The sequence below is a fragment of the Rhinatrema bivittatum genome, chromosome 15 (assembly GCF_901001135.1).
Source record: "Rhinatrema bivittatum chromosome 15, aRhiBiv1.1, whole genome shotgun sequence".
In the NCBI taxonomy this organism is placed as follows: Eukaryota; Metazoa; Chordata; class Amphibia; order Gymnophiona; family Rhinatrematidae; genus Rhinatrema; species Rhinatrema bivittatum.
Window position 1 is genome coordinate 59,511,575 of NC_042629.1, and position 16,717 is coordinate 59,528,291.

Consider the following 16,717-nt stretch of genomic DNA (forward strand, 5'->3'; position numbering starts at 1 on the left):
GCAGCACTCCCACCTCCTAGAGAAATCTCACTGAGCAGCAACCAAAGTCTGCTCCAAGGGCACTGCCACATCATGTATGCTCTGAAGATTGCAAGTAGTTACATAGCAACATAGTAAATAACGGCAGAAAATGACCCAGGTGGTCTAGCAAGTTTGGGGTTTAGTTATTTTGGTTTATGAAGGGTAGTAACTGCGTCTCTGTGCAGGTTATCCCAGTTAGCAAATGTCATTTCCATCCTTTAGCCACTAGGGATCCTCTGTGTTCGTCCCAAGCCCTTTTGAATTCCATTACTGTTCTTCTCTTCACTGCCCCTTCTGGGAGGGCACCCCATGCATCCACCACCCCCTTCCATAAAGAAATATTTCCTGACCCCACTCCTGAATCTTCACCCTTGGAGCTTCATATTCTAATTCTACAGCTTATGTTACGCTGTTCTTCCTTGCTGTACCTTGTCTAGAGTGCTCTGGCATTAGGGCAAGCAAGAAATTTGCTAAATAGATAAATGTTCCATGCTCGGGTCAACATTTGCCACATCACAGCTGGGGGACAAGACACACTTACACACACACACACATACACACACATTGTTCTGTGCGTCTCTTCCAATCCCTCCATTGAGAGACAGTAAACCAGACACAAAGAGTCACCACCCAAAATGCCATTCAGAGCGCGTAACAATTTCTGATTTATTGTTCGTCTAGACAGGTTTCACCAAGATACTTGGCTCAGGCTTTTCTTTAGTTCTTTGCCATTGTCTAAAAGAAAAATGAGACAAAAACATATTGTAAAATGCAAAAAATGACTAACTGGCTTCCAACTTCTACCGCCAATGGAGGGTCCGGAATCGTTGGAGCGCCCAGGCTTAAAGATATCTCTAGGGCCAAGGGGCTCGGCAACTGCTCCTTACCGTCCCCAGCAGCCCCGCCTCCAGACGATGTTGTTGGCATTTTGGCAAAAGCAGCCTCTATCCCTGGCTGCCGCGGATCCATTCCTGATGTCGATAGGGGTTCTCTCACACGAGCCTTTCTTTTCGTGTGAGGCATTTATTCAGGTAATATCGCAAATAGAAAAGAAACTCTCCAAAAATCTCGACACGCCGGGAGCTGCTGCCTTCACCTCCTCACAGCATGGCGGCCATCTTGGCTCCTCTTTTCGAAGGGCTAAAACTGACACCTACCTGAAAGTCCCTGATTTACAGAGAGGAGAGGAAGGATTAACCACAGCCTCAGAGAACCTGGTGGAATCAGGTTCCAGGAGTCAGGGCCAAGTGGCACAACAACACCTGGGTCATCGAGGAGAAGGCCTTGACGAGGTAGGAACAGAGAATGACGATTTCTCAGTTATGTGTTCCACCCCCATCGCTGCACCATCGTTACAAGAAATAAGAAATATTCTGATTTCTATGCAATTATCTATTAATACTTTGACTAAGACTGTGCAAGAGGCTTTAATTAAGACGAAGAAAAAGTGGAGAATGTGGAAAAGCATTTAAACATAATGGAAGAGAAAATAAACGGTCTTGAGAAGGTTCAAATAAACTTAATAAAATCAGATGGAATACATGAAAATAAGCTTGAGATAATCGAAAATCAGATGAAGAGGGCAAATCTCAGAATACTGAATTTTCCAAAAATAAAGATGCTATCAGCAATTGATTTATTTAAAAATTACCTGTTAAATATTTTGAAGTACCCTGAGAATGCCATTCCATCCATTTCAAAATGTATTATCTACCTCAGCAAACTACATCAGGACAAAATGTTTTAGAACAAGAAGATCAAATGGATATAAATTTGAACCTGACAGATTTTTTGGAGAAATCCCAAGATATGGACATTAGTTTAAGATCAACTCTACTTATTCAGTTTGTATTTGTTTCAGAAAGAGACACGGTTCTAAGATCTTATTTTAAATACCAAAAAGTGAAGTATTATGGTTACCCAGTACAAATATTTCCTGATATAGCTAGAACTACTCAGATAAAAAGGAAAACATTTATAGCAATGAGGGAGGAGGTAACTACTAGAGGGGCGAAATTCATACTGCGTTATCCTTGCAAATGTATGCTTTTTCATAATGATTCTAGATATGCATTTATTGACCCCGAACAGTTACGTCAATATTTAGATATGCATTCTCAGTCCTAATAAACCTAGTCAAGGAGTTGGATAAGATAATGTCTGATAAATCCAGCATGGCTAGAGATCTTATTTTGTTTATTGCTTTAGATACTGCTCGATATTTGATTGGCTCCCCTATTACTTAAGTAAATATTCAAAGTGGTATAGACCAGAAGTTAAAAGATATCCCAGCAAGTTATAAAGGATTATATAGAATTTTTCCTTTTAATTATTAATTGGATATTTCTTTCCTGTATAAATCACATTGTATGATTGTTCTTTATTTTGTTAAAAATGCAATAAAAATAAAATTAAAAAAAAAAAGACTAACTGGGAAGGACAGCAACATGGGACTTACAATAAGCTATAGAAAAGGAGTACTCTTTCAGGGACCGACTTGCAAAGCCAGGTGGGCACTAGCATGGATTAGAATGAAAGACTGTGAGGCAAGAGGGAGTCATTTTACCCCTGTGCAAGGCCCTTCCTTGGTCACTGATTGAATAAAGGGCACATGTTTGTGTTTTACACCTCAAAAAAAAGATCTAAAAAATGTGCAAAGAAGGGGCACCTGATAAGGACTAGAGAAGAGAAGAACCCCATCACTTGCAAACCTCTCTCGTTTTTTTGTGAATTTATGCTTTTCTTCTCCTTGTCCATTTTTTCTTCTTTTGTCTTTTTTTTTTTTTTTGCTCTTCTGTAGGATTACTCTGCGACAGGACTTTTGGAGGAGTTGTTGGAGCACTTAATTTCTGTTTGAAGTATTCATTCCATTGGTTTGTGATGTGTTACTTAAATTATGAAGCCATTGATGTTTATTTCTACTCCAGCCTTGTACACTGTTTTGTTGTGTGCATCATTGTGTTAGCTGTGATGTAGGTCATATACTTCTGTATATTTCTTTAGTTAAAATGGAACAAAATTAATGTAAAAACAAAAAAGGAAAAAAATTTCCAAGCAGAACCAGCCTCAAATTATGGTACTATAATATTCAGGTTTCCCCACGTAGCTCTCGTCTTCCATCTAGTAAGGCTGGAACATGATCAATAGTGTTTATATGTATCAGGAACTTTCTCCTTTTTGCAAAATGAAACCAGATCACCTTCTCTAGCCACAGGATTCCTGACTAGGGTTGCCAGCTGGTTCCATATTTTAACCCACAGGCTGATCCACTAATGGTTTTAGCACCATTGGATGTGAGCTGCTGCTTTTCTTAGGGAAACCAGAACTACAGTTCCAAGCATGCAGTGAAGTGAATCCAAAAAGGGATCCACAAGCATGTTGGTTACATCTCTACTCCAGAGGTGATTTCCATACCCTGAGAGTTGCTGTTGCTGATGTGGAAGGCGCAATAATGAACAGAGAGTTACCAGACCAGAGGCGCTTACCTCATCAATCCATGCATTGAAAGCTGAAACACGGGTGAAGACAGTGGGTTTCTTCAGAGTATTGCATCCAAGGGAGGACACAAAACTGGTGACACCATGGACATACCATCTTCCATCAGCAGCCTGACAGTTCAGAGGACCTCCCGAGTCACCCTGAAACACACCAACCAAGGTAGAAGAGGGTAAGGTTTGATTTTTTTTTTTTAATTCTAACTTTTGCTCAATTGCAATTCCCCTGTATCCCAAGAGAGCAAAAGAATCATAATTACCCAATGCTCACCAGATCTTACCAGGCCATATTGCCTACTAGGGATGTGCTTTCTTTTGAAATGAAATTGAATATTTCAAATGAATTTCATATTTTATTTCATTTTTAAAATGAAACAAAAGAAAAACAAACATTTTGTTCCTTTTCATTTTGTTCTTTTCAAATTGCAGGCTGTGAACCCTAGGCCCCACCAAAAAACACCATGCCATAAACATTTAAAAAATGCATCCCCAAGCTCCCCCCCTCTCATATCTTACCCCATCCATGGGTGAAAAGGGGGCAGGAGTGATACCCAGTTGCTCCTGCCCCACTTATCGCAAAATGATGCCAGATTGGTGCTGACTGCCAAACAGTAGGACAACTGCAGTGGAGCATGTTAAAGAATTTAAACTAATAACTCAGCAGTAACATTGTTATTGTGCAGTACACAAGGTCCATTACTACAGCTGAGAAAGGAAGTTGTTTACAAAGCTGAGAAATACTGTGATACTGTAAAAAGTTCCCCCCATGCTGCTGCTGCTGATAGGAATGATGGTTTCTCTCTCCACTGAAATTATACTCCCTTGTTAAAAGCATCAAGTTTCTATTGCACTTATTTTCTGCAATATCCAAAATAAATTGATAAAAAAATACAAAAAACACAGAAAATATACATCACGAAATAATAAAATATGAATATATAAATCAATTAAAATTCACCACTCATATTCTTGCCTAAAATATCTGTTTTAAGTTTCTCCTATACAATACTCTGAGGTGCTCTGAGATGAATCTTACCATGATTTAAAAAATGGTCTAAACAGACCAGCAAAATGTTGCAAGTATCAGTTGAAAACCGGTCCTATAGACTTGTCCCAAAGTATGTAAAATAAAAAAAGCGATTTGTGAGTGCTTTTCTTTAAAGTTGAGCATCATTCCTTTTCCTATTCCCTTTCCTAACTACATGTTCATTTCAATCATTGTATGACTGCAGGTCTCTAGATCTTACAGGAGCTTTATATCAAGTCAACCCCTTCTCAGAGTAGAGCCATGCCTGGTATTTTCCTCTCCTATTGGTCTTGGGGCTAGGCTTCATTACTTTTTATTGTCCCAAACACTCATGATTCTTCTCCATAAAAGGTCAATATTCTTCAGTCTACAATAACTTTCCTTGGTCCACGACCAAACTCAGCTAAAGGCGATGTCTGTTGTAGGTGAGCTTTTGAGAACACACAGAACCCTTCTTCAGATCGGAAGAGGCGGCCTGTACGTGGTCTTAAAAGCTCAGGTAGGGCACCACCTTTGGATAATTATGTCGATCCAATTAAACATATCACAGCCTGCACTCTTCTCAAAAGACTAATATGAATATTCACACTCCCATCTTTGTACCTATACATTCACAATTTTTAATTCTTTTTTTCTATAATTCCATTAAAACAAATCTTGAGTACACTAGGCCATGGATGACATGGAGACATGAATGAAATGTCCTTTTCCTACACTGAATGTTTTTTCGGACTCTGACGAATGTTTTTAATTTTTGCTAGTTATTTGGGGATTTTTCCACTATTCACCCTCCAGAAGCAAACAAAAAAATAATAATTTGGGTAAACTGAACCCCTGATGCACACTCACATTGCAGCCGGCCTCAATGTCTCCTCCAGCACAGACCATGGTGTCCTTGACATAGGTGCCCCACCAGTCCTTCTGAGTGCAGTGAGCGTGATCCACCACGGGCAGCACAGCCTGCTGCAGAATATTAGGGAGGGGCCCACCAGCTAGAATAGAACATAATTTGTAATGGGTACTAGGATGTTCAAATATAACTGTGTTCTTCCTGCAGAGGTTTGTTGGAGGGAATTATGTATAAAGATAAATTTACTGCATGGCAATTTGCTCATTCTTCCCTTGTGTATATACATACATGTAGCCCAATGTTTCTAAACCCTATCACCTAACAACTTTGGTTTTCACACTATCCACAATTTTGTTTAAATTATTTTTAAAAATGTATATTCATGTATCCAAGGTTCACAGTGGATAACAACTGTAAAACATGCATAGTAAATCAAAATAAAATAAAATGTAAAATAAAATATAAAGTATGCAACAGATACATTTAGTTGATTTGTAAATGTGATTTCTTGCTTACTCTGTTTTTGGGCTTGCTGGATCTATGGAAAGAGATGATACATAGTAACATAGTAATGATGGCAGAAAAGGACCAGATGGTCCATCCAGTCTGCCCAGCAAGCTTCTTATGGTAGTATCAGCTGCTCTGAGCAGGATATCCCTTGGGACAGATCTCTGTCACAGACAAAGTTCTTATTATACAAAGTTTACATGCAGCTAGGCACACAAAACGTTTTGGAAAAGAGCCTCAATGCATTTCTCAATGGGAAAAAAAATATTTGGTTGAAATTTGTTAACAGAGAAACTCACATATTCCCTTGAATACTATTTGGGGGAAATTTTGGAATTATTTGCAGGAAACTAAATGACTTCTTTGATGATTAGATATTTATTTATTTATTTATAGTAATATAAATATAATTTACAACAAACAGATAAAACAATCGAAGCATAAAAACAATGAAACATACATATCATATAAGAATGAAATAATTAAAAAAAACCCTAATGTCCTATATTCATAAATGTGCAGAAGCACATTTATAATTGTTCTAATGCCTTGTATTTTCTTTTTATCTATGTTGCTGATATCTGGATGTCTTTTCTTTTTTTTAGCCTTATGATGCCTTTATGATATTCTGTTCCTAATGTGTGTATCATCTGTTAAATAAAATGTTCTTTAAGAAAAAACAAAAGATACATTTGTATATATTGGAGACCCAGTTTATGCACATATGTCTCATGTATATTCATTGTGGATTGCTTGTGATTGGTAAAAACAGAATTGTTTGGATAAGCTCCAGAGTTGGAAAATATTGTCTTAGCCTGCATCAGTACAGATGCACCTATTTCTTCATTGCTGGCTATTTAAGCATTGTCCACCACTAATAATTTGTGCAGCATGAATTTTGCAGTAAACATCTATAATGTATGAGCCTCACTCCATGAGCCATGGGTCACAGCGTGGTCCTCAACCATTTCACAAGTAAAGCAACATACAACAGAGAATACCTTACTGATCTCTGATTACAGTCTTTTCTTGGACCAGAGGTGCTTGTCTGTATCTGTGCCCACAGAATAAGTTATTGATTGGATTTTCCTTTCAATGGATACTATTCAAGCCAGACCTGCAGCTGTGCTGCTTCCATTGCAGATAGGACAGTAATAAGACATCCTCTACATCTCAGACCTTCCCTACAAAATCCCCTGCTGCTTCAGTACAAAGAACTCCCCACCACACACATACAGCTCTGCCAGTGACTCTTTGTTGATTTAATTATGAGATACAACTGATACCTACTGTACAGTCGTCCCCAGCCACTGATGTAACAGGGATACCCATTGGCAAGAAGTTCACCGGGTGGGGCAAGGCATCCAACCTTCACCTTATCATTGAGTGCAGCGCTTCGGGATAACTTGATCAGAGCAACATCATTGCTGGAAAAAGATGAGAAGATCAATACCCTGAACAGACTGAATACCAGCCAGTGAAACAACTCAGGCACCAAGGCACTCATTCTCACTGCTTTAAAAGGAATCATCCCTCTTCTGACCAAATGCAAGACTGTTGTGCAGCATCTTCTGCTTTTTCCAATTTTTACATTATCTGGATGAATTGCAGCATCTTTCCTCCACCCTCCATTTTCAACCCAAAGTTCTGGGATGTGAAATCTTGGTACACTGCTATGTAGGAGAGTGCCATTGTGTGACAAGTCCTCATAACACAAGGCATGCAGTTCTAAAGCATTATAACAGCAGCAAGAGGAACAATGTGGACTTTTATGGTGCCTTTCATCCCATGCATGATTTCTGCATACAAGACTTTTCATGGCGTGGAGGGTATAGTAAGGAACATGTGAAGAAGACGGAGAACAGGGAGGAGGATTATTAGCTGCTTTCTTTTAGTGCTGCTGTATTATCAATAAATATGTTATCATTAGCATACATAGCTCTGTGCAAGATAATTCAAATGGTTACAATGCTCTTACTCAAGAGGTTTACAATCTATGCTTTAACACATAGAGATTAAGTGATTTGCTCAATGTCATCTAGTGAGTGGTAGACAGGGAGAATGAAATCAGAGACCCTCAGTTTACAGTTTTGGGTTCTTAGCAGTTATTTTCTGCTTGGACCCATAGAAATACATAAGGGCATAAGATTTGCCATACTGGGTAAGACCAAAGGTCCTGCTTCCAAGTGCGGCCAATCCAGGTCACAAGCACCCGGTAGGATACCAAAAGGTAAATAGATTCCATGCTGCTTATCCCAGGGATAAGCAGTGGATTTCCCCAAATTCACCTTAATAATGGCTTATGGACTTTTCTTCCAGGAACTTGTCTAAACCTTTTTTTTACATCCAGCTATACAAACAGCTTTTACCACATCCTCCAGCAATGAATTCCAGAGGTGTACGCGTTGAGTAAAAAATATATTTTTTCCTATTTGTTTTAAATGTACTACTTAGTAACATCAATGCATGTCCATTGGTCTTTGTACTTTTTGAAAAAGTAAACACCTGCTTTGCAATACCCACATTTCACTTGTATAAAGGGACCAGATTCATCCACTACTATTGTGCCTGCCACCGTCAGCTGGAATGACGTCATTCATTTCCAGTCAAGCAAAAGAAGATGAAGTTACTCACGCTAGGTCACACAATGTGAACACGCAATACAGTTAGACTTTTATGCTTCTTTGGATTCTATGTTCTTTTCTGCTTTTCAAGAAAATTTGTGATCCATAATCTCTTTGCCTAAAGTAGCATACTAAGCTAGGTTGTAAAATTAGACATTTTCACCCCCAACAAACAAGTAGCTCATTGTCAGAGATGGTTAAAACATAGTTGATTGCTCAAGACTGTTCTGTGAGTGGCAAGGATTTCAATATGTGATCACATAATCTTGTCTTAAATGGCTCAAAGTCACTTGAAAAAACATAGATAAGCTTCCAATACAAAGTGGCAAGATTTAGTGCAGGACTGGTGGCACTTACCCACAGGACAGACAGGCTGAATCCCAGAGAGGATGAACAAAGATGTCTCCACTATTGATTGGGATGCGTTGCTCAGGGCCTTCCTCTGTGCTCCTGTCATATTCTCCCAGCACCACTTGGTACTGACGGGAGGAACTGTAACAGAACACAGAACAAAGAACGTCAGAGAAGTTAAGTATCCCCTAGCAGAGGTGCATAGCATAAACTAATGCTTGATTTTATTGGGCCTTTTTGTGAATCAGAAGCATGAACCCACTAGTTCTTCCCAACCCATGGCTAGCCTTGCCAACTCTCGGCTCTTGTCTTGCAGTCTCCAGGAATGAAAGGTTAACCTCCAGGACAGTGACTCTGGAGAAATCTCATAGGGAAATCTGAAAAAAGTGTATACTGATGGGTGAATCCTCAGCGATAGTATTCTTGCATCTGATATTTTCCTCACCCAGTACATGAACCCCTGCAGCAGAACATCATGCTCAAAATTAATGATGTTACACATCAGTGGGGGAGCAAAAAAAGCTGAAATTTTCCATATTCTTGGTAGAACATCCCATTGTATTTTATAGCAAATACTGTATAATGTGGTCACCCACACCCCTAACCTATGAAACTGAAAAATACATCACATTTATTTTATTGTAGTTTGCTTGTAATACTACGTGAAAACCAAGAGGCAGACCTGCTACCTCTCTCTGTCCCATTATTGGGCATCACTATTTTTCCTATGGTCTTCATGATGAAACTTGATGAAGTAGTTTTCTTCTGCCCAGGTTGGTCTATTTCTCCCCTCCCTCAAACTATTCTTGCCATCGCTTGCAACCCTGTTGCTTTGGCCATCTGTGATTCTGGGAGAAAACACGAGGTTGAAACGTACGAGATGCAGTGCCCAGCAGTCACGACCCAGTTGGGGGCAATGAGGGAGCCTCCGCAGGTGTGGTGAAAGGCCCCACTGCTCTCATACTGCAGGGAGATCTTTGGCAAAGGAACAAAAAGGAAAGTTGAAAGATTTCTGTGTGCAGAGGCTGGTAAGATGTGAAGTTTGCATTGCTTGAGGTTTGGCCCCTAAATACCCTACAGAGCATCCAGATTCTGCTCTACTTATCCATCAAGCAGTTACATGTTAAGAAATCAAGACTTCTAATATCATTCCTGGGCATTCAAAGCTATAAAGTACTGAAATTACTAAGTGACTGGCATAGTGTGTGCAAAGCATAGGAAGTTCCAACATCCTTTTCTCAATAATTGCTTACTTTGTAGAGTAACAATGAGGAAAACAAAACATCAGTGGTTACCATTTTTACCTCAACAAGTTTTTCATCTTTACCCATTCTCTTAATTAGCATGATATATTCTTAAAGAGGGGAAGCAACCACAACATTGATCACCATAAACTTGCTGGAGGCTACCATAGTGCTACAGAAGATCCTAATCCTTCTATGCTGTCATGCTCAACCAGCTTTTATGTGGTCAGCATTATCACAGTGTTAAAAGATAATCGACATTACAGACAGTAAACAATGCTAATTTATTACGCACTTACATTGCTATCTCAAAGTGTGATACAAAAATGCATCAGAATTGTATTAACCTCTCCACATTAACATAAGTCAAATTCATATAAATGGCATAAAAATATTTAAATATCAGATAGTAATTAAAAATTTCAAAATCATAAAATGCAAAACACATGCATAAGCAGATTTTAAAACCTGCTTGTGCAAGGGACACCCCAGTTTTTCCAATTAGTTCACCAGTTTGTCCAGTTAATATCGAGGTCTTCCAGACCCTTCTGGTTCTTCATCCTGCACGCCCCCCCCCCAGCGGATCCGGACCTCTCACCCTGTCCTATGAACTCTAAAACTCAAGATCTACGGACTTGCTCCTCATCAGGAGCAGCAGTAAAGTTACGCAGATATCTAGCATACACATGCTGTGGTTTCTGGTTTTAAAATGCGAAGTTATGTGCCCCTTTTCTGCCCCGCTTATATTTCACATGTACGGGTATACACGTAATTTGTGGCTTTCTATAATCTGTGTTGCTCATGCACGGTCCACATATATGCATATGTGGGCATTTTTGCATGAGCAACACTTTTAAAATCAACCTCAAAATGTAAAAACCAAAACTAAAACTGCCCAACCACCTTAGGTTATGCACAAGTAAAGACAAATGAGAATAGAGCTAAAGTAATTAACTTTAAGAACACAGCTAAACCCCAAAGGTTTGTTTAAAAAACTAGGCAATCATCCTTTCTGGAAATCTTGGATAGGTTACAGGCAGAACAAAAGCAACATAACAGCCATTCCAAGATTTTGAGAATCTGTGACCTTATAAAGGGAGCAGAGCTCGCAAAAGAAAATCCCAAATGTATCGAATTAGTCCAATAAATGATCTCAGCTATAAACATGTTTGTTGACCCTTATTTCTACATATTCAATTGAACTAACATGGCAACCACAGTACAAAAGGATGCCCCTTACCTGCCAGGGCCAGCTGTATGGTTTAGCATTCTCACCATTTACCACTCTTGCACTGGGCACATAAGTGGGTTCGCCACATCCATAGGCTACAGGGAAACAGTATCACTAGGTGAGGTTTTGAGTTTATAGTCCAGTCTTCCTGTACTAATTCATATAGCACATTATTCCAATCCATAATAGTAATGCATCCTTTTAACATATGCAACACATTTTTCATGAAAACACAGGGCTCTGCTCATGTAGTATGCTATGGACTTGGCACACTATAACATACTGTATCTGTCTTCCACGGCAATGCATAAATGCAACATACTTGGAAGAATTCTCATGCTTTTTTTCTCGTGACATTTGCTACCTCTGACATTTTTTTAAATCTTATAAAGAACACTACACCACTACATCTCAGGCTCCCCAGTAGGAACAAACTCTCCTTCTCCAATGACATCACTGGAGTGTATGAAAACCAATACAGAAAAGCACATTATGTCATGAAACATATAGTGAGTTGCTCTAGTACAATAACTTAGTAATTTAGTTTTGAAGACGTTACTTGTGTGAGATAGGGCTGCTAGCACTTCTGCACAAGGTATCGTAAAACAAAGAGAGATAATTCTTGTAGCTCTTAACTCTTCAAATGTTCTGAGCCCATAAACGACCAAACATTTGGAATTACTCAGCCAGTGGCATTTTTATTTCACATTGCAAAAAAAAAAAATCAATTGGCTCAAGGGCTATTCAGTTCTCTCTCACAGAGATTTTACTGTATTTTTTTTTCACACCTCTGACTTTTGCATACTAGAAGCTTTAATGAATATGGAATACTGAATTGATCATAACAGCTTATTATTAGTTTCATATGTTTCTGGAAATAAAGGCTATCCTCCTGCCCATTTAAAAAATAAAATTCACTTTATTATAATGATTTTTCAGTATATTTTGTGTTGTGTGCTTGAATTTTGCATGAATTCAAAACACATGCTGCACACAGTGGTGTCTTTTTTCTGCTGAGGTCAACTGCGAATAAACTACTTTCCCCATAAGAAATTAATTTCTCTAAATCCAGTCCTTAAAACTATGGCTCCTATGATGAAGCCTCCAGGAGCAGATTCAACCATCTTGACAAAACACTGTGGAAATAGTTTGAGTGTTGCAGGTGGTAATGAGAAAAAGCATTATCTAGTCAAGGATTAGAAAAGGTGGAAGGAGAAAACAACAGGAAGACTTTTTAACCCCTTCTGTACCAGCCACTTACCACCAGCCACCAGAAGAACGGTGATCAACAGCTTCAGCATCTCGATGAAATGTCTGTATGATGTGCCAGTTCAAGGGTTTTAATACTCACTTTTATCAGTCTGTTTTGGAAGTAAAAGCCAATTGGCTGCCAACCACAGCAACAGATGTGGGAATACCCTGACCTATCACATCTCTACAGTAGGCTCCGATACAGCTGTTGCACTGTGCTACTCTCTCATAACTTTGGAGCAACTATTTCCTAACCTTTATGGTTAACCTTGGACAGAACGATTAGCCCCTCTCTTAATGAAACATGTCACAGTATCACATGTTTTGTGTTGAAGAGAATATTCCAGGTGCCAATCACCTCATTGGCTCCATCCACTTCTGCATAAAATTTAGACATTTTATACTTGCCTTCAAGTGTGTTCATTCTGGAGCTCCTCTTCCCAAACTTCATTCTTTAGGCAGTAACTCTTATGCCCTTCTCCACTGCCAAATCTCAGCTCCATGCTTTCCACTTTGCTGCACTAGCTAGCTTGCTTAAATATTTATGCTAGGCTCCCTCTCAGAGGGGTTCATGAAGCAGTGAGAATGCAGGAACTCCTGCCCATGTTCATGAGAGCAGAAGGGTCCATTCGGCACCATTGGATGATGTCACCTATGTGTCATGGCTAATTCAGCCCTGCTTACCAATAGAGAAATGATCTTCTGAATATATTAGCTCAGAATTCAACACCAACTGGCCTGTGTCCTTCATAGAGAGTCTAAAGAACTTACAGGTAGATTTAAAAAATGGAGCACTGGATGGCTGGCCATGGCCCGCGCCATCTTAAAAGATGGTGCCGGCCATCCAGTGCTCCTACCATGTGACAGGGGCCGGCCAATGGCACGGATACCCTGTCACATGCTAAGGGCAAAGGGCCATCGGCGCCATTTGTATTAGCGCAGTCGATGGCCTGAGAGCGGGAGATCGCTCCCCGCGCCCCCACTGGACCACCAGGTAATTTTAAAACTTTTTTTGGGGGGGGGGGGTTTAAGGGTCAGGGTGGGTTTTTTATCGGATCGAGCGCAGCCGATAAACAAAAACCCAATCGGGCCGGACGATAAAAATTTTAAGATTTGAATTGGAACCAGAACCGATCAGATTCCGGTTCAGATTCACATCTCTATTCACCATTCCCTTTCTAATAATTCCCAACATTCTGTTTGTTTTGACTGCCGCAGCACACTGAACCGACGATTTCAATGTGTTATCCACTATGACGACTAGATCTCTTTCTTGGGTAGTAGCACCTAATATGGAACCTAACATTGTGTAACTATAGAATGGGTTATTTTTCCCTATATGCATCACCTTGCACTTATCCACATTAAATTTTATCTGCCATTTAGATGCCCAATTTTCCAGTCTCACAAGGTCTTCCTGCAATTTATCACAATCTGCTTGTGATTTAACTACTCTGAACAATTTTGTATCATCTGCAAATTTGATTACCTCACTCGTATTTCTTTCCAGATCATTTATAAATATATTGAAAAGTAAGGGTCCCAATACAGATTCCTGAGGTACTCCACTGCCCACTCCCTTCCACTGAGAAAATTGTCCATTTAATCCTACTCTCCGTTTCCTGTCTTTTAGCCAGTTTGCAATCCACGAAAGGACATCGCCACCTATCCCATTGACTTTTTACTTTTCCTAGAAGCCTCATGAGGAACTTTGTCAAATGCCTTCTGAAAATCCAAGTACACTACATCTACCGGTTCACCTTTATCTACATGTTTATTAACTCCTTCAAAAAAGTGAAGCAGATTTGTGAGGCAAGACTTACCTTAGATAAAGCCATGCTGACTTTGTTCCATTAAACCATGTCTTTCTATATGGTGTAGTTTCCCGGATCGCCCCTGGAGCCCTTTTTAAATATTGGGGTTACATTAGCTATCCTCCAGTCTTCAGGTACAATGGATGATTTTAATGATAGGTTACAAATTTGTACTAATAGGTCTGAAATTCCATTTTTTAGTTCCTTCAGAACTCTGGAGTGTATACCATCCGGTCCAGGTGATTTACTACTCTTCAGTTTGTCAATCAGGCCTACCACATCTTCTAGGTTCACCGTGATTTGGTTCAGTCCATCTGAATCATTATCCATGAAAACCTTCTCCAGGACGGGTACCTCCCCATCATCCTCTTCAGTAAACACCAAAGCAAAGAAATTATTTAATCTTTCCACGATGGCCTTATCTTCTCTAAGTGCCCCTTTAACCCCTCGATTATCTAACGGTCCAATTGACTCCCTCACAGGCTTTCTGCTTCAGATATATTTTTAAAAGTTTTTACTGTGAGTTTTTGCCTCTACGGCCAACTTATTTTCAAATTCTCTCTTAGCCTGTCTTATCAATGTCTCACATTTAACTTGCCAACACTTATGCATTATCCTATTTCTTCTGTTGGATCCTTCTTCCAATTTTTGAATGAAGATCTTTTGGCTAAAATAGCTTCTTTCACCTCCCCTTTTAACCATGCCGGTAATCATTTTGCCTTCTTTCCACCTTTTTTAATGTGTAGAATACAACTGGACTGTGCTTCTAGGATGGTATTTTTTAACAATGACCACGCCTCTTACACCATTTTTACCTTTGTAGCTGCTCCTTTCAGTTTTTTCCTAACAATTTTTCTCATTTTATCAAAGTTTCCCTTTTGAAAGTTTAGCACGAGAGCCGTGGATTTGCTTACTGTCCCCCTTCCAGTCATTAATTCAAATTTGATCATATTATGATCACTATTGCCAAGCGGCCCCACCACCATTATCTCTCTCACCAAATCCTGTGCTCCACTGAGAATTAGATCTAAAATTGCTCCCTCTCTTGTCGGTTCCTGAACCAATTGCTCCATAAAAATGTCATTTATTCCACCCAGGAACTTTATACCTCTTGCATGTACCGATGATATATTTACCCAGTCAATATTGGGGTAATTGAAGTCTTCCATTATTACCGCACTACCAATTTGTCTAGCTTCCCTAATTTCTCTTAGCTTTTCACGGTCAGTCTCACATCTTGACCAGGTGGACGGTAGTATATTCCTATCACTATACTCTTACCTGACACACAAGGGATTTCTACCCATAAAGATTCAATTGTAAATTTAGTCTCATGCAGGATGTTTATCCTGTTGGACTCTATGCCATTCTGGACATAAAGCGCCACACAGCCTCCTGGGTGCTCCTCTCTGTCACTGCGATATAATTTGTACCCCGGTATAGCACTGTCCCATTGGTTGTCCTCCTTGCACCATGTCTCTGATATTCCAATTAAGTCTATGCCATCATTCACTGCTATACATTCTAATTCTCCCATCTTACTTCTTAGACTTCTGGCATTAGCATACAAACATTTCAAAGTTTGTTTTTTGTTTGTATTTTCACTCTGCTTTTTAATTGATAGGGATAAGTTAGAATTTTTTAGCTCAGGTGAGTTTTTAGTTACAGGCACTTGGACTACTTTTCTTATTATTGTAACCTCACTGTCGGGATGCCCTAATTCTAATGCATCATTAGTATCCTTTGAAGATACCTCTCTCCGAACCATGTGCTGCTGAGCAACTGTTGGCTTTCCCTTTCGTTCTAGTTTAAAAGCTGCTCTATCTTCTTTTTAAAGGTTAGCGCCAGCAGTCTGGTTCCACCCTGGTTAAGATGGAGCCCATCCCTTCGGAAGAGACTCCCTCTTCCCCAAAAGGTTCCCCAGTTCCTAACAAAACTGAATCCCTCTTCCTTGCAGCATTGTCTCATCCACATATTGAGACTCCGGAGCTCTGCCTACCTCTGGTGACCTGTGCGTGCTTCCAGGGTAGCATTCAGAGAATGCTTCATTGGAAGTTCTGGATTTAAGCTTTCTACCTAAGAGCCTAAATTGGGCTTCCAGAACCTCCCTCCCACATTTTCCTATGTCGTTGGTGCCCACTTGTACCACGACAGCCGGCTCCTCCCCAGCACTATCTAAAATCCTATCTAGGTGACGCGTGAGGTTACCATCATACAGGCCGATTCAGTAAGAGTTGCGGGAGAGCATTCGCTCTCTTGTGCACGCGATTCAGGGGGGGAGAAGATGCAAATTAGGGCCCACA

General features: G+C 39.8%; 1 protein-coding gene across 1 annotated transcript; it reads right to left on the reverse strand.

Moving 5' to 3' along the window:
- Positions 1 to 662: 662 nt before the first annotated feature.
- LOC115077000 (proproteinase E-like) lies at positions 663 to 12,681 on the reverse strand. The gene is made up of 8 exons (XM_029579099.1): positions 12,611 to 12,681; positions 11,359 to 11,444; positions 9,752 to 9,849; positions 8,881 to 9,015; positions 7,190 to 7,326; positions 5,392 to 5,534; positions 3,507 to 3,659; positions 663 to 756 (listed from the first exon to the last, which is right to left on the reverse strand). The coding sequence occupies exons 1-8, from the start codon at positions 12,648 to 12,650 to the stop codon at positions 739 to 741; spliced, it is 810 nt and encodes a 269-aa protein (XP_029434959.1). The 5' UTR covers positions 12,651 to 12,681; the 3' UTR covers positions 663 to 738.
- Positions 12,682 to 16,717: the final 4,036 nt, after the last annotated feature.